General features: G+C 38.7%; 1 protein-coding gene and 1 long non-coding RNA gene across 2 annotated transcripts in view; one reads left to right on the top strand and one right to left on the bottom strand.

The window, feature by feature from the left end:
* Nucleotides 1-23,386, top strand: part of pappaa (pregnancy-associated plasma protein A, pappalysin 1a) — a 129,311-nt gene that overhangs the window by 101,997 nt on the left and 3,928 nt on the right. Inside the window, exons 21-22 of the mRNA XM_016242556.1 lie at nucleotides 2,655-2,726; nucleotides 4,440-4,538. Coding sequence (XP_016098042.1) covers nucleotides 2,655-2,726; nucleotides 4,440-4,538 — 171 coding nt within the window. The remainder of the gene's footprint in view (nucleotides 1-2,654; nucleotides 2,727-4,439; nucleotides 4,539-23,386) is intronic.
* LOC107558865 (uncharacterized) overlaps nucleotides 21,404-23,386 on the bottom strand; it is a 14,039-nt gene continuing 12,056 nt past the window's right edge. The window contains exon 3 of the long non-coding RNA XR_001605533.1: nucleotides 21,404-21,463. This is a non-coding gene — a long non-coding RNA (uncharacterized lncRNA). The remainder of the gene's footprint in view (nucleotides 21,464-23,386) is intronic.

Here is a 23,386-nt window from a genome sequence, read left to right on the forward strand (position 1 = left end):
TGGTCATTCAAAAAGGAATATAGACAGGTGATTTGAACGGTGGACTTAAAAAAAAGTTTATGGGCCTTTGTGAAAAGAAGTGCTCTTAATCGTATTGAATGTGAACTTGTAGTGTACTTCAAATAGCAAAGGTCTATTTTATAATATTAGTTAAATAAAAGGACTCTTACGAGTGACACTAGACTGTTTAAAGAGCACTTTGAAATATTGTCAAATTAAAAGTTTAAAGTTCATTTTAAATCATTGTTTTAATAATCTTTTGTCATGCTTTGAAGTACACTCTGTCAGGGATTCTTTGAGAGAGGACTCAAATGCAGAATGAGTGGTGACAGTTTATTAACAAAACGACTGACAGGACAAGAGATGGTGAGGAGGGGAGTGAGCACAGTTCAAAAAGTAGGCAGGGATTCAACAAGTAGTCAGGCAGGCTGAGAGAGAGGCCATTGGGTCCAGCCTACACTCTTAAAAATAAAGGTGCTTCAAAAGGTTCTTTAAGCGATGCCATAGAAGAACCATTTTTGGTTCCACAAAGAACCGTTCAGTCAAAGGTTCTTTAAAGAACCATCTCTTTCTTACCTTTTTATAATCTGAAGAACCTTCTTTCGCCACAAAGAACCTTTTGTGAAACAGAAAGGTTCTTCAGGTGTTAAAGTTTCTTTATGGAACCTTTTAGACAAAAAGGTTCTTCTATGGCATCGTGAAGCATTTTTATTTTTAAGAGTGTAGGCTGACAGTAGGCCAGAGAGGAGAAGAGGCTGTGCAGATGGAGACCGGAGGTTAGCAGCGGTGGCCTGACAGGAACACGAAGCTCGGCCACTCCACACTCGTGGTCTCTCAGGCACTGCACTGGCCTAGCTGCATGGCAGACCCAGGGAGAAGACAGGTAGCTCAGCCTGCAGGACAGGACAGAAGATACACAAGAGACTTAAACCACACTCTACAAACTATCTGGCAGGGAGTACTCAGTAACACAACTGATAGTAGATGAACTTGCAAACACAGAGAAGTTAGAATAAAGAACTGACCACAGAAGAGGGAAAGGGAGAACAATAAAAAGGAGCGGAGAACATGAGGGACAGGTGACGATACTCAGACAAACAAGGACTAAACAAGGGGGCAGGACGAGAGGAGCACATTGCAAACACAAACAAAGACAAAGCCATGTGCTCACACACAACACAAACAAGGAAACATTAAACGGTGACAAGACAGACAAGACAGAGAGAGGAAAACCCTGACACACTTATTTTGATGTGTTGACTAATATACTATAAAGCACATGTTCTTGTACTTTTTTGTAAATATTTGATTATAATTTTAAATGTAGTGTGTTAATCAATATTACATTTGAGAAATTTTAATATACTAAATTTCAACTTTATCATCATTATAAATGTGTGATTACAAATGCATTAAAATACATACAAGTTAAAAAAAAAATGACATGAAATTTTATCATACAAAATATTTGTCAGCACATTCAGCAGTACACTTTAACATTATTTCAAAGACAATAAATGTAATCATGAAATTGAATATAAAGGTCTAGTAAGTCCAGATTAAGTGGGCCTAAAATACTCTAAACTATAAAACATTTTAATTTAGTTGCAATTAGATTGCAGTTACGAGCCTAAAAACATTAGAATCAGTTCACAAATATTGTAATATAAAGTGTATTATTCCCATGATAAATATAATTTTTAGTATGCTAAAGTGTACTTATTTTTCACAAGGGGGAAGTTAGTTGTTGCAATGAAAGACAACAAAAAAAAAAGAATAAAGTGCACTGAAGAATTACTCAAAATAAGACTGAAATGTGCAATAAATTACAATAAATAGGGTTTCCTCTTGACCAAATACTTATATGTAAAGTGTTGCGTATGCCAGTACTTACAACAGTACTGTGCATTTATCCCATTTGCTTGTAAAATCTACAATATCCACTACACGTGCAGCTTTTTTATTAGCATTATAGTGAACTTAGCTGTTTGAAATGCTTCAGTGTTTTCTGTTCCTTCTCGTTCAATGACATTATTTTTCTCTCTCTCTCTTTTTTTTTCTTTTTTGCATCGATTTGCTGACTGGCATGAAATGATAAATACCTTAGTTTGCAGTGGTGGGTATGGCATAAGAAGAGGCAGGTGCTTTGTGTGTGTGTATTACTGGGACAGGGAATGTGTAAGGTCGGATAGTCCTTTACTTTCAGCCGGTCTCATGTCAGCCTTACTGGACACTTGAGGTTTATTCACAAGAGCATGTGTGTGTGAACACATCTCTCTCTGTACAACACCTATACTATCTCTCCGTAACTGGATGACGAACATGCTGGAAACAGTTGTAACTTATGTGGTCACACAATTATACATGTTTTGAAACTGGTAACATTTCACAAGATGTTGAATTTGGATGGGTTCCTGTTTTTTTTTTTTGAATTGGCCAAGACTTGTGAAACATTGTAAACATTCCTGTTTTGACTTTTTTTGTGGTTGGCATGTGGAGGGAACATAGCACTTACGGTAACTGTGTGCCATGTTTTGTCAATTTTCAGATACAAGCACAGGGATTGATGTTGACTTTGTGATGGCAATGGTGCATCAGATTTGCAGATTCTTCTTGTCTTTCTGAAAACCTCTTTGTTTCATTCCTCTTTTCAGCACATAGTCTGCACCATGGGCCTGAAGTGGTACCCCCATCCGGAAGTCCTGAACTGCATAAAAGGATGTGAGGTAAGACATCCGGAGACCTGTCCATATCCTCTCAAATGACTCTCTATCCTGTGTCTTTCCTCCCTCATTGGCGACACTCTTGCCTTGACCTCCATTTGCAGAGGCCCAAGAAGATTTATGAAGATGAAGCTGTAGAGGATCTCTACACTAAAGTCAGTACTTGGACAAGTGACTGTGATGTTCAGTGCTCCTCCTGTCTTTCTGTTTCCCCCTCTGTGCTTGTCGATACCTGTCACTTGGTGCAGTCTGTTTGTACTACAATCTGGCTTATCTACAAATGTTTAAGAAATTCTCACCTACTCAATACATGCTCTTTCTTGTTTGATAAGAAGGGATCTGCCAATAAAAACTTTCAGTTTGCCAATTCCTGCCACATTAATAATAATAATAATAATAATAATAATAATAATAATAATAATGCTTTAGTAAAAGAATTGACTTACTATTAATAGTATTATTCGGTTTATCTTGTAATTGACTTAAAAAGTCATTTTGATGACTTTTTATCTCATATATTATTTATTTTTGTCTCATAATAATGACTTAATATGACATTTTGCCTGTTTGTCTCATAATTTAGACTTTGTATATCATAATTTAGAATTTTTTTATGTCATAATGTTTGATTATTTTGATATTATGATTTACTATGTTATAATTTTCCCTTTTTATTGTGTAATTATAAGATCTAGATAGATATATTATAAGTATCTCAGAATTTTAATATTTGTATATTTTAGTATTCCATTATTTCAATGATGACTTATGTTATAATTATGACATACCAAAGTGTAAATGATTGATTGACTGACTGATTGATTGATTCATGTATTCATTCATTAATTCTTATGTGGCAGAAATGGGCTTGCATACTAGCCTGTGAAGTACTATCCAAGCACAGAATAGTCCAAATTTATTATGATGATTATTATTATTATTATTATTATTATTAATATTATTGTTATTATAAAGACAAATTATCTGATACTAGAATATTCATAAATACATGCACAGATTAGAACAAGTATGTGATCTTGTTAAGCGCTTGTGTGAGCATGTTTATACAGTGGATCGTGAATATTACAAATAGGTCTGCATGCTGTTGATGAACAGAATATTTCAATCAGAATTTAATTTTAACTATGCTTTACTATGAAAGTCTATAAAATATATTTTATATTTATTTAAGGGCAGTATCCTCAATAGGATGTACTGCTTTAAAGGAAGAATTTGCACAAAAATTACAGGTTGATCATCAACATCAGCAGAACACTATTATGAATGCTATTTTAAATAGTTTGTTTTGGCTGAATGATATATAACACAATCCATCAAACAGACTGTACTTTTTTTTTCTCACAGTTTCTATTTGAAACACGTTACTACCAGACTATTACCATAAGTAATCAAAGACATTTAGATATCTTAAATTAACTTTGTAGATTCAATAATAAAACATTTTAATATACAAGTATTTTAATAGTACAATAAAGTACTTTTTATTTATTCAAAATGGCCAGTTTTGGAGAAGTTGACCATTATAGGCCTTGAGTAACTCAAACACATGGCACATAAGCCATGACTCTAAGCAATGAAGCACTGGATATATTTGGGTTGGCAAAACAGCTGTATTCATCATATACAGTAGATCAATATATCTCATTTGTTTCATGTTAATGGTGCTCTGAGTTTCTCTCTTTGTTTTTGTCTTAGCCTTTCATGGGTGACAATTACTGTGACGCCATCAACAACAGAGCCTACTGCAACTACGATGGAGGCGACTGCTGCCATTCCACTGTCAAGACTAAGAAGGTACCATACATGTCTACAACATTTCTCTTCATTTATACATTTAATGTGTCCAAAATGGGTGCCTAACTTCACAATCTCACCAGGATTGACTAAATTTAGTGATGAAAAGTCACTGACAAGCATGAGATGCTAGATGTTAGCACTGACCGTCTGAATCTTACTGCACACAAGAATGGCAACCGCATTCTGGCATGCTCTAATCTGATTGGCTGCCTTTACGTAATTACTTGGACCCGGGATACACATGCATTTATCAGTATGCCTGTGGAAACTAAGTTGTGTTTACAAAATATCAGGTTGTTACGATGACCGCTTCTGAGAAACTAATCCCTGGATTTGCCCATGTCTGCCAGGTTCGTGGTTTAAAAGCTATTCAATGTTTTGTTTGATACACTTTTTCACAATCCCGTTGTCCACATTTCTTTTCTGTTATTTGTGCATTCAGTCATGGACTGTATTACAGTTAAATTAGTTTATTCTACACTTGTCTATTGTTATTGTATCATCTATTTCAGACAAACCTGTTCCTAAACCATTTGTAAAAAACAAAAAACAAAAAAAACATGATCAGTCAGTTTACATATCATCCCTCCTCACTTGTAGTTTCTAGCAGGTGACAGACAACAGCCGAAATTAGAAATTAGTATCAGGAAATCATGTTAAAACACTATCTAAAAGTATTTAAACGATCTAAAAGTCACAATCTTGGTGACTGCTTAAAGCAGTGTTTTAAACTAACAGGACGATTAAGCTTTTCTTATAAAGCTGGTTTGACTGCTTCTTTCTCAGACTAACAAAAGTCACTTGACAACAAGACGCAGCTCGTGTCCAATATTTGGTGGTGTCATTTTCAGCATATAGTGATAAAGTAAAGTGTGGATATCAAGATTCCACATACTGGAATTCCTGTTCTTATAAAGTGGCAGCACACATTCATTTAATATTAAAAATGGTGGAGCCAGCCACAACAACTGAAAACACTTTTTAACAATTGCCTGGTTCCCTTTCAGTCGGTCACTCTCGACGTCACGTCGGATGACATCTTTTTTTTAAAGATGTCATACCATCCGTGTGTTTCTGGGTGCGGTCGTTACCTGGCGCCGGGTGATGGTCACGATCGCTGCCTCTCATGTCTGGGCACGAAGCATGCTGAGGTGGCTTTCGTGGACGACTCATGCTCCCATTGCGGGGGTATGACCATCTCGGAGTTGCGGACCAGACTCCGTTACCTGCAAGGGGGCGGAGTGCCCGTGCCACTGCCTAGATCTGGGGTTCCCTTTGGCGGTAGCCGGGGGCGCCCTTTTTCTGGAAGTGGGCGGACTGGTCTTACGGTCACGGTGAGGAATTCCCCTCCGGGGATGCCCCAGCCAGCCGGCCCTCCGAAACCAGCGGAGCCCTCGAGAGAGCAGGCTGGACCCTCCCACCTGTTTCTTCCGAGGCTCCCCCCGATGATCGGATGTCGATTGCAGCATCGGAGGGTGAGCCAGATTTCTCTGGGGATGAAGATCCGGAAATGATGGCTATGCTTTCCCGGGCCGCCGAGAGTGTCGGGCTCGAGTGGAATCCTCCACCGCATCTCGAACCCTCAAGGTTGGACGATTGGTTTCTCGGGGTGGCTCGCGCTGTGCCTTTCTTCCCGGAGGTGCATGATGAGATCGCTGGGTCATGGACGGCACCTTTTACTGCCAGAAACCGGCCCAGTGGCTCATCCTCCCTCACCACCCTTGATGGGGGTCCAACGCGGGAGTTCCCCAGGTGGAGCGGTCGGTTGCGATGCAGTTGTGTCCAAATGCCGCTACCACCTGGCGGGGCAAACCGTTGCTCCCCTCCCGGGCCTGCAGGCACTCGTCGGCCTTGATCGGCAGTGCTTATATGGCCTGTGGAGAAGCTGCGTCCGCCTTACACGCTTGGGCGTTATTGCAAGTGCACCAGGCTAAGGCACTGAGGAACTTGCACGAGGGTGGTCACGACCCGGAAGTTCTCAAAGAACTCCGCACCGCGACTGACCTCGCGCTACGAGCGACGAAGGTTACGGCGCGGTCTCTGGATCGTGCGATGTCCACTATGGTGGTCCAGGAGCGCCATCTCTGGCTGTGTCTGGCCGACATGCGCGAGACGGACATCTGCAGTTCTCCGCTGCCCAAAAGCAGACTGAGGCCATCAGGTACATCCTGCCCCGGCGTGCAGCTGCTACCTCCACCCGGCCGCCAGTGGTAGCGCCTCAGCCCGCTCGTCGCCGAGGGCGTCCCCCGTACACCGCCCCCGCTCCCGCGCAGCGTCCACAGCAGCCTCCAGCAAAACTGCGCCGAGGAGCCTGCCACAGGGCAGCCGCCACCCCGTCCAGGCCGCCGCTTTCTCAAAGAACTCCGCACCGCGACTGACCTCGCGCTACGAGCGACGAAGGTTACGGCGCGGTCTCTGGATCGTGCGATGTCCACTATGGTGGTCCAGGAGCGCCATCTCTGGCTGTGTCTGGCCGACATGCGCGAGACGGACATCTGCAGTTCTCCGCTGCCCAAAAGCAGACTGAGGCCATCAGGTACATCCTGCCCCGGCGTGCAGCTGCTACCTCCACCCGGCCGCCAGTGGTAGCGCCTCAGCCCGCTCGTCGCCGAGGGCGTCCCCCGTACACCGCCCCCGCTCCCGCGCAGCGTCCACAGCAGCCTCCAGCAAAACTGCGCCGAGGAGCCTGCCACAGGGCAGCCGCCACCCCGTCCAGGCCGCCGCTAGACCTGGTGGTAAGCAAAAGAGCAAGAGGCCCTGAGACGGGCGACCCAGAGATAGAGGGAGTTGCTCTTTGGGAGATGGTGAACGCACCACTACCTCCCCCGGAGGAGGGCCGGGCGGAGAATCTTTTGTTTCCTCGTGGTCAGTGGTACCCAAATACCACTGACCGCCCAAATACTCGACAAAAGAGCAATTTCTCGTGACAGCCCCTCCTTGGCCGATTCCTCTGAGGAAGGATCTACTGACTCAGAGACGGGGCACCCTTTGGCAGAGGTTCTGAGTGACATACCTCAAGAGGTAGTCGACACCATCACTTCAGCGAGAGCACCATCTACGAGACACGCCTACGCTTTGAAGTGGAACCTGTTTGTTGAGTGGTGTTCTTCTCGCTGAGAAGACCCCCGAATATGCCCGATCAGAGTTGTGCTGTCCTTTTTGCAGCAAGGGTTGGAGCGAAGGCTGTCTCCCTCCACCCTTAAAGTTTATGTCGCTGCAATCGCTGCTAACCACGACCCCGTAGAAGGGAGGTCGCTGGGGAAGCATGACCTGGTTGTCAGGTTCCATAAGGGGGCAAGAAGAATTGGCTCGTTTAGTTTACACTCGAAGTGGATTGGTCTCTCTAAGCGAGATCCCAATTTCGTCGGTCATCCGACGTGACGTGGCTGTTCCCTCCTTCAGGGAACGAGGGTTACCATACGTAACCGAGACGTTTCAAATCCACACTGCTGTATATTAAATATCTTGGAATTGGCTGTGATGCATCATTTTCACTTTCTGTTCTACATTTGAGAGAAGTGGATCATAAACTACTATTAGATTTTTTTTCTTATTTTTTTAATTTTGGTAAATTAATATTCATATGCATTAATATAAAATTAAAATGCATTTAGTATAATATTAATACTGTAAATACAGTAAATCCATGGTAAACATTGGTGATCTATGGATTTAAAAAGTCTTCTAACTGGATTGTGCATGGTGCAGTGTTTCTTCTGTTTCCCCTTAAAGGACAAAACATTTTGCGAAATTCAACCAAATGATTGATTGATTGATTGATTACTGAAGTGCATTTTCCACACTAAAATTGAAATTTTAACAGTGAAAAGCCATTCAAAACATGTTTGATGTTTTATGTGAGTAAAAGTGGTAGGCTTTTCAGTTATTGCTGTCTTTACTTTCAAATTCACTCCTCATCCAGTGTAATTTCTCTTTTGCCTTGTCAAATTTGTGCTGGATCACCTCGTGTGCCCATGCATGAAGTTATTTAGTAGACTTAGCGTTACTTTTCTTTTCCAGGCAACTCTGAGCTGTCTCTTGGCTTTCTCCTTGTCTTGCACTGTCACTGTCTTAAATATTTGGCATATGCTCAGAGTGTGAGTGTATGAACTGTGATGATTCACTGAATCCAGTCTACAAGAGAATGCTTTTTGGGAATTTCACAATGTGCAGCCTATGTCATTGAGCAGCCATGGATCTTAGTGGGAGTTGACCATGTGCCAGTGTTGATAGAAGGTTAAATTGTTCTGCAACCATAAGCCAGATTGCTGGTGCCTCCTTCCTCCTGATATGTCACACAGTTGGCAGACCGACGACAGAGGGATTAGATGAAATAAAGTCATCTTTTGATGAACTAGAGCTTTTTGGTTGCATGCATTGCTTCGTAACTGTATCAGTTTGATTTATGCAGCTAAAGATAGTCACTCCTGATTTCATGTACATCGTGGACATTTCACAATGTCTTGTTAGACAGTTATTTGAGAAACTGATATATTGTGCTTCATTTTAGATAATCCAGTGGCAAGTTTAGACTTTGGAAACATGAAAGCCAAAATGTCCACTTATAACTGTTGAAAAACTATTTTCAGTACTCAAGAGAAGATTGAGTCTATGTCTGATGTTGGGAAAGTTGGCTCCCCGAGCAGCAACTGATACAAGAATCACCCGACATCCCGAGCCATGTTCACCGTCCTGGCAGTCCTTGAAGAAAATGCATCAGCAGGGTTTGCAAAACATCCTGTCTCTGGAAATATCCAGGGCTTAGGGAAGAGCTTTAGAAAATGACTCCGAAAGAACTAATCATTTTGAGATTGCTGGATTGCTGGAGTTGGATGAGTTCTACTGTAGGTCATCTGACTGTTGGCTCCAGGAGTATCACCACATCCATTTTCTTCCCAATGTGCGCCACTTACCTTCATCTGTTCAAATTCCCAAACTAATTCATACATTTCCTAGTCATGCCCACAAACACAAGTGCAGATCAATGGAGTTCACGCATTAGCGCACAGATAAGCGGTGGTCTGCATTGCTATGAGCCTCTGATTTCAAATTGCACTTAACTTCTCTGTGCAATTCCCAAAGTATTTTGATGAGATAATCACTTGTCCCCCTGAAATGTGCTCCTAGTCATCCCCGCAAAAAACTTTTGTGACCTCACCACCTGATTTTTATTTATCTCAAGAACAGATGAGGATTTGTTGAAGGTAAGGAAAAATCAGCTGAAATGTTTAAGAGCAACTGAAAACAGGAAGACCAGTATTCTTCAGTGTTCGAAAGCTATAGTGCAATAGCACATATGTTATTATAAGTGTTTTTGAAACACTGCTTCATGAAGCTTTGCAACCTTTTTTAGTCATTCATTTAATTTTAAGTGATTTGGAGAGCGCATCAAACTTCCAAAGTCACATGATTTCAGTAAACAAGGCTTCATTATGTCATGTCAAAAGTGAATCATTTTTGTGACAGTGGAGCTTAGAGGAAGGTAACTACTAAAAAAACAGTCAGAAATTACACTGTTGAGTTCATTTGCAGTTATGTAAGTCTAGATGCTGGAACTGCTCTGAGGTGTTTCATATACAACAAATTGCTGCTTAACCACCACAGTATGATGCATCATTAAAAAAAGAAAAAAAAGAAGGTATTTGAGGCTATATCCCAAACCTGTAGGGATGTTCAATTCTTGAATGAATCATTAATTTGAGCCAGTTCTCAGACAGTAACCGGTCAAGCCGGTTCACAAAATCGAACTGAATCCAACTTTAGATTCGGGTTGATTACACAAGACTCACAGCCAAAGTAGCACATCCAAATACTTCGTCCGAATGAGCCGGTTCAACCAACTGTCAAAATTTGCTGAGGATTACCAAGGAGTCTGATGAGTCAATTTATGATACTATGCTAGTCTGGAAACCATGGTTTTACCAGAAAAAAAAATAAAAACACATAAAAAAACACGTTATTTTAGTTAAACCATGGTAACCACAAATAAACCATGGCTATGCTACACGAACTGTAGTTTAACCATGGTATTTGTAGTAAAACTGTGGTGTGATAATCAATCTGCCAAAAAACATGGTTACTACACTTTTACTATAATAATTTTGTTAGAGTATGACTACTATTATAATGGTAAAAAAAATTTTTTTTTATTTCATAATACATCATGTTACTATAGCTTATACTATAGCTTAGTGCATATAGTGCACCCCCACCTACAATACCTGCCGGTATGAGACTCAAAACCCACAACCCCAAAAAACATGGTTACTACACTTTTACTATAATAATTTTGTTAGAGTATGACTACTATTATAATGGTAAAAAAAATTTTTTTTTATTTCATAATACATCATGTTACTATAGCTTATACTATAGCTTAGTGCATATAGTGCACCCCCACCTACAATACCTGCCGGTATGAGACTCAAAACCCACAACCTTGGGTTACGAGTCCGACACTCTAACCATTAGGCCACGACTTCCCCCCTTAAATAGATTGTGTACTGTAAATTTTTAATGTCAGGGAGTACAGAGGACTTACTGTACAACTTACTGTAGTTTAGAGTTTTTACAAAAACCTACAGAGGTTTGTTTCTGTTTTACCTTTGAATTTAGAATGTCCCAGGTTTTAAGTTAGTCTTTTAATGTTTTGTAAATTAAGCAAGCAAGCAAGGAAAATAAACCTCATTAACAAGTATTTTAGCCATTTTCTGTTTTTATTTTAGCCCCTATTGTGTAGTTTGGAGATATCTGCATACATTTTAATTGAAATAAATGATATTTAAAAAAAAAATGATTGTAATGTTTTAAATACAACAAAGCAAATGATAATGGCATTTAAAAGTACCTATCATAAACAATCAGCTTTAACAAAATTGAAAAAAAGTTCAAAAACAAAAGGTGCTTAAACAATACACTGAACATGGGCAATTACATTTGTCATGGTTTTAGGGAAGGTTTGCATTAGGGAAAACAAGCTGTCTGACTTTGTTGTGTTTCAGCCTGTTCCTCCTCTCTGAAATAATTTGCCCAGTTTTTGAAAATATTCTCTCTGCAAGCACCAAGGTTGCAACTATGCACAATCTCCTCTTCATAATGTCCGTTATATTTCATAAACCACTTATCGTGCTTTCCACCAAGTGAGCAGACTGTCACTCCTTGGAATCAGGGGCCCTGCCAAGCAACTCCTTATCCTTATTCCTGCCATTGCTTCTGATGTGGCATTCCTGACAGTGAATAAATTATTCACCCTCTCATCAAAGTTCCCCCCAGACTGAATGTTGCCAGGAAGAGGGAGTAGTAAGCCTAGTACTCTTAGCATGAGGTTTGTTCACCTGCCTGCTAGACCTGAGTGGTAAAGCTGCTGTAATACTCTTGCAGGCCTCATCTGCTGCTGCTAGATCGTGAAAAGTCTTCTGCTTAAACCTTGAGTCAAACAGGGTGCCTCTGCCAACAGGCTGAAGAATTCAATTCTTTCTGCAGTCTCCTTGCAGTTATAATTAATTTAGATGCTGTCACATACCTGTGAAGTTTAGAAGCAAAGACAAACATACATAAATTGCATATAGTCTAATTGTATTTAGAAGAACTGATATATTTTTCTTTGACAGATAATGATTACAATAACTCATGAATCAGGTTAAAAAATAATAATAATGCAAAGCTTAAATTATATTTATATACACAAACCTTTCTGCACTCAGCTGTAACCTTTTCAAAAGGCTTTAATATTTCACAGGTATTGTTCACAATCTCCCACTCATCAGGTATCAGCATTGGCAAGCTGGGGCTGACAAGGGCAAGTGTGTCAATCATGGCATCGTTTGCTGCCAAAATCTTTGCAGCATGTAAAAGGTAGAGTTCCATCTTGTTAGTGAATCCTGCTTGAGCTTTAACTCTTCAAGGCCCATCTGCCCCCTACCATTTCAACCACACTGGTTCAACAATATCGGACTGTAGTTAATTATGCCACAGGTGTTGGAGAAATAAATTAATCAATTCAAAATACAAAATAAAACTTTGTGTTTACACAATGTATGTGTGTGCATCATGTATAGTTATATGTATATATAAATACACACACATACACACACACACATATACATACGGTTTCAGTAAACACACTCCTGACCGATTCAGTGAGTTCTTTCAGTGAAGGATTCATTAGATTGATTCAAACCAGTAAATTGAGTGAAAATGAGTCATTTGTGTCTGTGTTGATTTTTACATCCAGCTCGAGAGAATCACTGTAATAACCTTGATAGAAGCAATATCCAAAATCGATTTATTTACTCACCCTCTTGTATTTCTAGAGATGTTTGCTGTATTTATTTATTTGATTCTTCACCTGGCTCTTTTCATTCAGTGACATTTCACAAAATGAACCTGATTTTTACTCTTCATGGCTAAGCACCTTTCATAACTCTACTAATAGACATACAAAAGTATATGTGCTATTGTTGACTCAGCCAGACACCTGGTCATGTTCTTGTTGCCAGCAAAAGTGTTGCCGGCAATGCCTGCAGTGAGGTCTGTCTCTCTTTGGGTGATCCTCTCGTTGGCCATGATGACCCCAAGGCAAAGGAAACCAAGGCACTTCCCTGCTGCTTGTGTGTTTTTTTCCCTTCCTTATCGCACTCTGTCGTGCTCACTTTATCCCAGCTCTCGTCATGTTCTCTGAAAGGTTTGCGTATTAAGACGTTCTGGATGACTGGCTGTGTATTATTCCTGTCAGGGACTTTGAAGGTGCGAATCAAACTGCATCTCAGGTCACCGCAGGATGCTTTACTAATCACTACAAGCTGTTGGCATGAGGAAGGAGGCCAGTGGGCATATTAGGGAAAAGAAAGAGAGATCCTTTGGGTTTCTTTACAAGTGATTCCTGGCAGAGGATTTAGTAAGTTTTAAGCTCACAAGGTCAGTGATGTAGAAATACTAAACTTGTTAGCTGATCAGTTTAACCTCACTGATGACTTTTACTTTGACCATATGGAGGGTTAGAGATTTCAACAAATCCCACAGCAATCAAACTTTGGCACTTAGCTTGTCATGTTTTTATTTTTTTTTGTCATTTTGGCTGTTGCTGTGATATGCAGCGAATATAGTTTCCTTTTATCTGCACACTCTGGATACTGAACTGTGATTGTTAAATCATGTGTACACAGGTGTAGAAATCAAATTCTTCTCCAAAAAAAGTCCCAACATTAATGCACTTCAGCCATTTGTTTTTGGACCATCAGTTACGTGGCGGTCAAGATCTAATAATTGCTAGTGACTTCAAAAAGTCAAGAACTGTTCAGGAAATGTTAGCATACTGTATTCAAGGAGAAGAAAATTCAGAACGGCTAGGTAAATATCTAGATGGATAAAGTATGTTGTTTTTCTTCAGCACTATTCGGATATAGCTTTAATGAGAATAAGTAGAAAGGGTCTGCAGTTTTATAGTCTAATTTGAAAGAATTTGTTTTGGATCACAAAAGAGTTGTTTTTGTAGAGAACTAAACCTTTAATTAAACAAATGACCTAAAACAACCTAACAAGACTAAAAAGCTATGAAGCCATTGATCTTGCCACTTGTATATTACAATGTTAACTGTTCATTTGTTGAACTGAAGACATGAAGTCTAGAAGTTAGAAATGTAACCCATTAGAATTTTTTAGATAGTTTTTTTTATTTTATTTTTTTTTACAAATTGGCTTGCATTTTATAAATGTTTTGGTTTGTTAAAATCTTCACATTTTTAATTTTTTCCAAGTCCTAAATTATTCTGTTGATCTCTAGGTTTAAATGAGCAAATCTCAGATGTTCATTGGAGTCTTTAGACCCTGCTGTATGTAAAATACATCTCTTACATTTAAATAACACAACCAGTGTCATTAAAATAATCAAACCACCAAATTTAGTCTCAGTGGCCTTTTAAGAAATCTGAGGGACAACCCGAATTCAGTAGGTTCTTGTTTGCATTCTCAAAACCCAATACCGTGCCAAGGTAATAAATGGAAGGAGGGAACTCCTCCGGGGGCTGACCCGCAGTTGTGGCGGTAACAAATGTGTGTCTCTTACGTTTTTATAAGACATAATTATCAACGCATGTTGGTTTTGCCCTGCAAAGTTTATGGCTATGAAACCACATCTCCAAATGAGCTTTTCAGTTTTCCAAATTCTTTCCTTTAATCTTGGCTGTTTTAGGGAAAAGTGGCAATGAAGTGCCAACCATGTAAAATTGGGACAAAATTGCTGTTTCTGCAGCAAAAAAAATGAGGGTGAGAGAGTTTTTCGAGACTTTCACAACAAGGTTTCCCCTAGCGAGGCTGAGACTGAACGCTGTGCCTCCCATGACTCCACTTTCCACAGGTTTAATGGCCTGAGCACACGAGTGAAATTTGGGCAGAAGGAAAGCATGTTGTAAATGTTATGGATACATCTTTTAGACCAATGATGGGCAAATTTGGCCATTTCCTGCAGAAATTTGATCCAACCCTGATAAAACTCACATGCCTGTAGCTTTCTAGTACACTCTTAAAAATAAAGGTGCTTCACGATGCCATAGAATAACCTTTTTGTCTAAATGGTTCCATAAAGAACCTTTAACATCTGAAGAACCTTTTTGTTTCACAAAAGGGGCGTTCTTTGGGGCGATAAAAGGTTCTTCAGATTATAAAAAGATAAGAAAGAGATGGTTCTTTAAAGAACCTTTGACTGAATGGTTCTTTGTGGAACCAAAAATGGTTTTTCTATGGCATCGCTTGAAGAACCTTTTGAAGCACCTTTATTTTTAAGAGTGCAGTCTTGAAGACAATGATTAGCTGGTTCAGGTGTGTTTGATTAGAGTTGGAGCTAAACTCTGAAGGAAAGTGACCTGGAAGGGCCAAGTTTGCCCACCCCTGATCTAGACCAATAGTAATTTTTCCAACTAAAGTCTATTTTACAAGGTACACAGCAACTTATTAATAATGTTAATAAAGAATATGTGGCCATTGATCAGTAAATTGCAGAGACATAAGAATGATCTGAAAAGTAGAGTAAGCAGCATTTTATAAACATTATCATGTTGACTCATGAATATTCATGGGCAGTTTTGTAATAGCAAGGTTGAGTTGAAGGTGATGCTCTTTCATTCTCTACCTTCAACTCAACCTTGCTAAGACAGAAATGCTCATGGTCTCAGCAAACCCAGCATTTCATCACAACTTCTTTATACTGCTGGACTCATCAACCATAACTCCTTCCAGGACAGCCAGGAACCTTGGAGTTGTGATAGATGATCAGTTAAGCTTCACAGACCATATTGCTACAAAGGCCCGGTCCTGCAGATTTGCCTTATACAACATTAGGAAGATTAGACCCTTCCTATCAGAACAAGCTGTGCAACTCCTTGCTCCTTGTCCAAGAAATAACACAACCAGTGTCATTAAAATAATCAAACCACCAAATTCAGTCTCAGTGGCCTTTTAAGAAATCTGAGGGACAACCCGAATTCAGTAGGTTCTTGTTTGCATTCTCAAAACCCAATACCGTGCCAAGGTAATAAATGGAAGGAGGGAACTCCTCCGGGGGCCGACCCGCAGTTGTGGCGGTAACAAATGTGTGTCTCTTACGTTTTTATAAGACATAATTATCAACGCATGTTGGTTTTGCCCTGCAAAGTTTATGGCTATGAAACCACATCTCCAAATGAGCTTTTCAGTTTTCCAAATTCTTTCCTTTAATCTTGGCTGTTTTAGGGAAAAGTGGCAATGAAGTGCCAACCATGTAAAATTGGGACAAAATTGCTGTTTCTGCAGCAAAAAAAATGAGGGTGAGAGAGTTTTTCGAGACTTTCACAACAAGGTTTCCCCTAGCGAGGCTGAGACTGAACGCTGTGCCTCCCATGACTCCACTTTCCACAGGTTTAATGGCCTGAGCACACGAGTGAAATTTGGGCAGAAGGAAAGCATGTTGTAAATGTTATGGATACATCTTTTAGACCAATGATGGGCAAATTTGGCCATTTCCTGCAGAAATTTGATCCAACCCTGATAAAACTCACATGCCTGTAGCTTTCTAGTACACTCTTAAAAATAAAGGTGCTTCACGATGCCATAGAATAACCTTTTTGTCTAAATGGTTCCATAAAGAACCTTTAACATCTGAAGAACCTTTTTGTTTCACAAAAGGGGCGTTCTTTGGGAGGTTCTTCGGTTCTTCAGATTATAAAAAGATAAGAAAGAGATGGTTCTTTAAAGAACCTTTGACTGAATGGTTCTTTGAAAATGGTTTAATGGTTTTTCTATGGCATCGCTTGAAGAACCTTTTGAAGCACCTTTATTTTTAAGAGTGTAGTCTTGAAGACAATGATTAGCTGGTTCAGGTGTGTTTGATTAGAGTTGGAGCTAAACTCTGAAGGAAAGTGACCTGGAAGGGCCAAGTTTGCCCACCCCTGATCTAGACCAATAGTAATTTTTCCAACTAAAGTCTATTTTACAAGGTACACAGCAACTTATTAATAATGTTAATAAAGAATATGTGGCCATTGATCAGTAAATTGCAGAGACATAAGAATGATCTGAAAAGTAGAGTAAGCAGCATTTTATAAACATTATCATGTTGACTCATGAATATTCATGGGCAGTTTTGTAATAGCAAGGTTGAGTTGAAGGTGATGCTCTTTCATTCTCTACCTTCAACTCAACCTTGCTAAGACAGAAATGCTCATGGTCTCAGCAAACCCAGCATTTCATCACAACTTCTTTATACTGCTGGACTCATCAACCATAACTCCTTCCAGGACAGCCAGGAACCTTGGAGTTGTGATAGATGATCAGTTAAGCTTCACAGACCATATTGCTACAAAGGCCCGGTCCTGCAGATTTGCCTTATACAACATTAGGAAGATTAGACCCTTCCTATCAGAACAAGCTGTGCAACTCCTTGCTCCTTGTCCAAGCTCTTGTTCTCTCCAGACTGGACTTTTGTAATGCTCTCTTGGCGGGCCTTCCCGCATGTACTATCAAGCCTCTGCAACTGATCCAGAATGCAGCAGCGAGAGTGGTCTTTAACGAGCCGAAAAAAGCTCACGTTACACCTCTCTTCATCAGTTTACACTGGCTACCAGTAGCTGCTCGCATCAAATTCAAAGTACTGATGTTTGCCTACAAGACAACAACTGGAACTGCACCAATATACCTTAACTCGTTCAAACTTATGCGCCCTCCAGAAGCTTGCGTTCTGCAAGTGAACTACGCCTTGTGGTCCCATCCCAAAGAGGCACAAAATCACTATCACGGACCTTTTCCTGGACTGTGCCCAGCTGGTGGAATGACCTCCCTATCTCAATTCGAACAGCTGAGTCTTTGGCCATTCTCAAAAAACGTCTAAAGACACATATTTTTCGCCAGCACCTGACGAACTAATACTAGCACTTACCTATTATATTCGATTCGATTCTGTTCTATTCTATTCCATTCTATAAAAAAAAATAGCTATGTGTACTGTGCTAGACTAACTGAGACTTTTCACAGCACTTGTATACTTTTGCTCTCTTGTACGTCTGTTTGCTTCTATTGTTCTCCTCATTTGTAAGTTGCTTTGGATAAAAGCATCTGCTAAATGATTAAATGTAATGCAATGTTACAAGACTACTGCTTACTATGGTAGCACTTTAGTCTTTTTGTATATGTACATACTATGTTATTACTACAGTAATAACAATAACTAGGTAATAACTACTGACTCTAACCCTAACCTTAACTCAAGTCCATGTCATTACCTTATATCACTCAGTACTTACTGCAGAACAGTGGTTTTCAAACTTTTTTATTTTATTTTTAAATTGCATGGATGAGCTTCAGAAGAATAAAGGGAGAAGTAATGACAGTCAGTGTTGTCAAGTGAGCAGTTTTAGTGTGGAGTTGGGCTACTTTTACACTGTTACTGTGGGTTAACGCTATCTCCCTGAAACAAAATGTAAATTGCGGTAAAAACATGATTGGGCTAGTTTTGGACTACTTTGATAAGCGATTGGGCTGGTTTGTTTTGCAGACCTGGCAACCATTGAAAGGCGAGAGAGGACCAGACCTGGGACATTACACTGATATTGTTTACATTTATGCAGGTATAAAAACATGTGAGTCTAAAGCATTTAGCTGATGGGATTTGTAAATTTTTGTTATTTAGAATTAGCAGTTATTTTAGCTATATATATACGACCAACCAAAACCCTCTTTTGGCATTAAAAAAACTACTGTCAGGATTTATTAAAAACACACAGTGAAATATTAGTGCTGAAAAGGCATGGACACAGTTATTTTTGTGGCTGACCTTATTGCATATGCATTTGTAGGATTGTCCCTTCCAGGTGCAAAACTTATGGGAGAAGAATATTTAAGTGAAACCCAATATGATCTCATAAGGTTTGCAGTATTCAATTCACTGGTAACTGCGCCCTTTTTTACCGCCTAAAAAGCAAGTCTTAAACCCGACATTAATCATCATGGAAATGATCTGGCTGCGTCTTGTCTTATTTAATGTGTGCACTGTCAGTAGAACAAGCACAGAACTTTCCACTTCCATCTGTGCTTTTATGGGAGTGTGCTCTCACGCTAATTTGCCCTGTTTAGTAAATATGGCTCTTAATGTTGTAAATATTGTTTCTACCATTGTTATAAATTACTTTGTGAATATATTTAAAGTCTTTGAGTGTACTCAACTCTAGTTTATAGTGCAAACCAAATGAAACTCTTATTTTTATAGAGAAATAATCTTAAAACAACAGAAGCAAAACAAATTATTGTTGCTTCTTAAACAGTAAATAAATGTCACTCAAATTTTCTCAGTTTTGACATTGACATTTTGACGTGATGTATGCATCTGAACCTCAGTGCAGACCAGCATTACGCTCTGTTGAGTTTTGAAGCACTATGTCTGTGCCCCGATCCCCAGCCCCCTATTTCCCTTCAACTGCAATCTGACACATGCATGCACTCTGCAGAGGTGGGGGATCGTGTGCCGTGACACACATCGTCTGTCAGAGAACGCGTGCGTGTGTGTGTGTGTGTGTGTGTTCTGGACTGGCCTCTGCCCCATGCTGACATTCCCAGCCACCATCGATGAGCCCCAGATGTGGCAGCTGGTTCAGCCACCCTAAGGTTCAAGGGCAGAGGAAACCATGTCAAATTTGCCACCCACATCTTAGTCTGATGGTGAGATAAGGAGAGAGTGTCAGAAATTGATCTGTGAAAGTTTGCATGCCGTGAGATTAGAGAAAAGGTAAGGGGACATTTGAGAAATGGTTATGTAAAGTACTAGAAAAAATGGAAGTGTGCACCTTCATGGGGAGGTTGATAACAATTGCCTGCTGGAAAAAGAACAAAAGCAGCCTTAGTTGCCATCGCAGTCTTAAAGAGCTGGTTAAGTTGGACTGTTTGATGGTTTTAGAGGGTTTGGGGGCACTTGTTAGCTGGTCAGGATGGAAAAACAGCCTGGTCAGTAAACCACCTTACGGTTTTTTCAGCAAGGTTAGCAAAAGCCAGAAAAATGAATGTGTCTTAGACGAGAGGGAAGGCATACGGTTGGACAGGAAATGCCATGCAGGGCATTGACGGCTGGTTTTGATATGTGTCCGGTTCATGCTTGTAAAAGCTTCACAGGTAAGTAGCTCTGGAAAAACTAAGTGTTGCTCACACAAACATGTTTTGTTTTAATTACTTTGTAATACATGCCATTTCCATCTGGAGAACTGTACTCTCACACTACAAAAAGCTTTTCTTCATCAGTATTGTTCTCATTAGCCAGCAGCATATCTAAACATCCTTGCATTTGTTTTAGAAGCACAAACTAGTGAGAGAATGAGACCAGGTTTGTTACCATTAATAATGAAATAATAATAAATCAAAATATAAATATTAGATAAAAACGTATACTTAAAAAATAGAAATGTTGCCATTTGAACTAGATGAAATAAAGTTTAAGTAAATAGATATATAAATGAATGAATGAATGCATGAATGAATGAATGAAAGGTATATAGGAATATAAAATATACAGAAGCACAAAATTGCTGAAACTTAAAGTAAACAAATGAGTTCAAATAAAACTGAAAATATAAAAAGCTTATTAAAAATATTTATATTAAAATAGTATATAAAGTATATAAATGATACTAAAATAACACCAAATTAAGAATATTTTGTTAGATGTGTGCCTAAATTTAATTCAAGATATATTCTTTAAAATGTAGTTGTATGAACTTGATACTAGTTTAAGGATAAAGTAAATCTGTCTTGCTTTAGTGATGTTATTATTATTATTATTATCATTATTATTTTATGATTTAAAAGAACAATACAAAATTATTGATTTAAAATAAATATGTATAAGTAAACTTAAGCTAAATTAATTAAATGAAAGGATTAAACTCTATGAGTTGTTTTTGTTTGTTCATTTATTTAGTTATTTTATTTGGGTGCCTTACATGTCTAACATGATATTGTGGTTGTTTCTGATATAAAATAGTACATTTTTATGTAGCTCTCTGTAATACTTTATGCTGATTATAATATTCTAATATTCACTGTCATCCATGTACAACTGTGTATCAGTCCATTCCTCCACACTGTTAGACTTTTTATTGTATTTTTGCGGTAACTAACTGGCAGCACTTTTGCCAGTAGAATGAATTAAGAGCTTGTGAATCAAATGGAATTATGAAATCTCTATCAATCCCCAACCCAACATATGAGTGATCATATAAAAAAAAAAAAAAATATATATATATATATGTATATCAAAACATCTCTTTAATTATTATTATATTAAAATATTTCTTTCATAGCTGCAGTTAATCTAATGTCACACACTGTGTCTGATAGTTAAAACATACTTACAAAGCCAAAGATGCTCAGTGCTGTGGCTCCTAAAATAGCCTTTGGGGTGTAGTTAGCTCCTGTTGAAACAAGCAAAAGAGAGAAAAAGATTATTGACTAATCACTATATGTATGAACATGATAAATCATAGATCTAGAATGACTGCTAGATTGATCACTTACAAAATCAGATTACAATCAACACTGAAAAAAGAGAGAAGAGAATATATACAATAACATGTACAAAAAAAAAAATAATAATATGAAACGTAAAGGTGCTGTATGTAGGATTGACACCGAGTGGTTGAACTAGGTATTGCAGTCCAAATTCAAAATATTGGAGAGGGTTTTTTTTCACCCTGCCCCTCCTTCTCAGACTTGACGCACACAGCAGGTTGCCAGATTGACGACACCAACAGGAACGAGCGCACTTGACGATGAATGAAATGAAATACGCTGTGTTTTCTGCCAACTGGCAACCCGGGGTGCCGAAATACAATTCAAAGGATATTCAAAGGAGAATAACTGACTGTAGCATTCTTTTTCAGATAAACAAGTATGTTAACTTAGCATGTTTCTTAAATATCTACAAACATATTATGGTATTTTAATGCTTTAGTAGAGTCAAAAATTTACATACAGCACCTTTAAGAGAACACTGATTTTGATGAGACCTTGCTTCTATTAACAAACAAGAAGCCATAATAAAGAATGCATACTCTTGAAGAATACAGGACTATAACCAAAATGAATACTAAATCAAGGTACATAAATGGCTGTCATCAAATTCTCAGAAATATTTTAATCCAATTAAATCGAATGGAAACTGGAATCAGAATAAGAAAATAAGAATAACTGTGAATCAAACTGAATTGAATCAAGATCAGAAATGAATTAAGAGCTTGTGACTCAAATGGAATTATGAAATCTCTATCAATCCCCAACCCAACATATGAGTGATCATATCAAAAATAAAAATAACAACTTACAAAGCCAAAGGTGCCGTTATTCTAGGTGGCCCTTAAAAGAGTACTTCTATTAACAAACAAGAAGCCATAATAAAGAATGCATTTTCTTTCTTGAATTAATTTATTATAATTTTACTTGAATATATTTTTTTCCTCTGGTATATGCACTGGCATAAATGTTTCATTTACGAGAGAGAGAGCATGCGACATTTAAGCCTACCCATCTCGCACGAGAGAGAGAGCACGCTCGTGCTATTTCAAATAACGTCACACACATTTAACGGCATTCATTTAACTGAGGAGTAAAATATACCATAACTAGCAGTAAAAAAGTCGAAAAATAATTGTTCGTGTAAATACTACACATCTATACTGGAAAGGTCAGTATAGGCTAGTCACTATACTGTATAGTCACTATACTAATCAGTTGCAGGACAATTGAATGAGTTTCATGAAAGCGGCAGTTTTTGAGGAAAACAAACTTTTCCCTCAGACTGTCCTTAGAATTTACATTTACTTTCTTCATATTTTTTAATTTCATTGATATTGATAATGGTTTACATTTTAAAAGTAAGTGCTTACTTAAAGTACTTACCACAGGAAAACTCGCAGCTGACGTCTGGCGATTCACTCAGAAGGGAAGTCCGTTATGTGCGCACTCGACACAAGCCTCAGTTTATATAACCTCTGCAAGGTTGTTGCGCGGGCTTTGCGCGCGAATAAAATTTACATTTTGTGGGGTGTAAGCAAAGTTTATATATTTTATTTTTTAATCATTTTAAAAACGCATTTATTTCACCACACTTGTGCTTACCCAGACATTATATTGAGAATGCAGATTCATGTTTTTCATCTGCAGAACAATTTACAGTAGCACTACTGCTTTTGAGCAAACAGTAAAGTATGGCAAATTCCCATGTACAGTAAATTACTGTAAATGGCATTAAAATACCCATAATTCAGTGCATATTACAGTAGTTAACCGTAAAACATATATAGTTTACTGGGCTTTTTTGCGGTAAGTAACTGTAAAAT

This window comes from Sinocyclocheilus grahami, unplaced genomic scaffold (assembly GCF_001515645.1).
Source record: "Sinocyclocheilus grahami isolate Dianchi unplaced genomic scaffold, SAMN03320097.WGS_v1.1 scaffold662.1, whole genome shotgun sequence".
Classification (NCBI taxonomy): domain Eukaryota; kingdom Metazoa; phylum Chordata; class Actinopteri; order Cypriniformes; family Cyprinidae; genus Sinocyclocheilus; species Sinocyclocheilus grahami.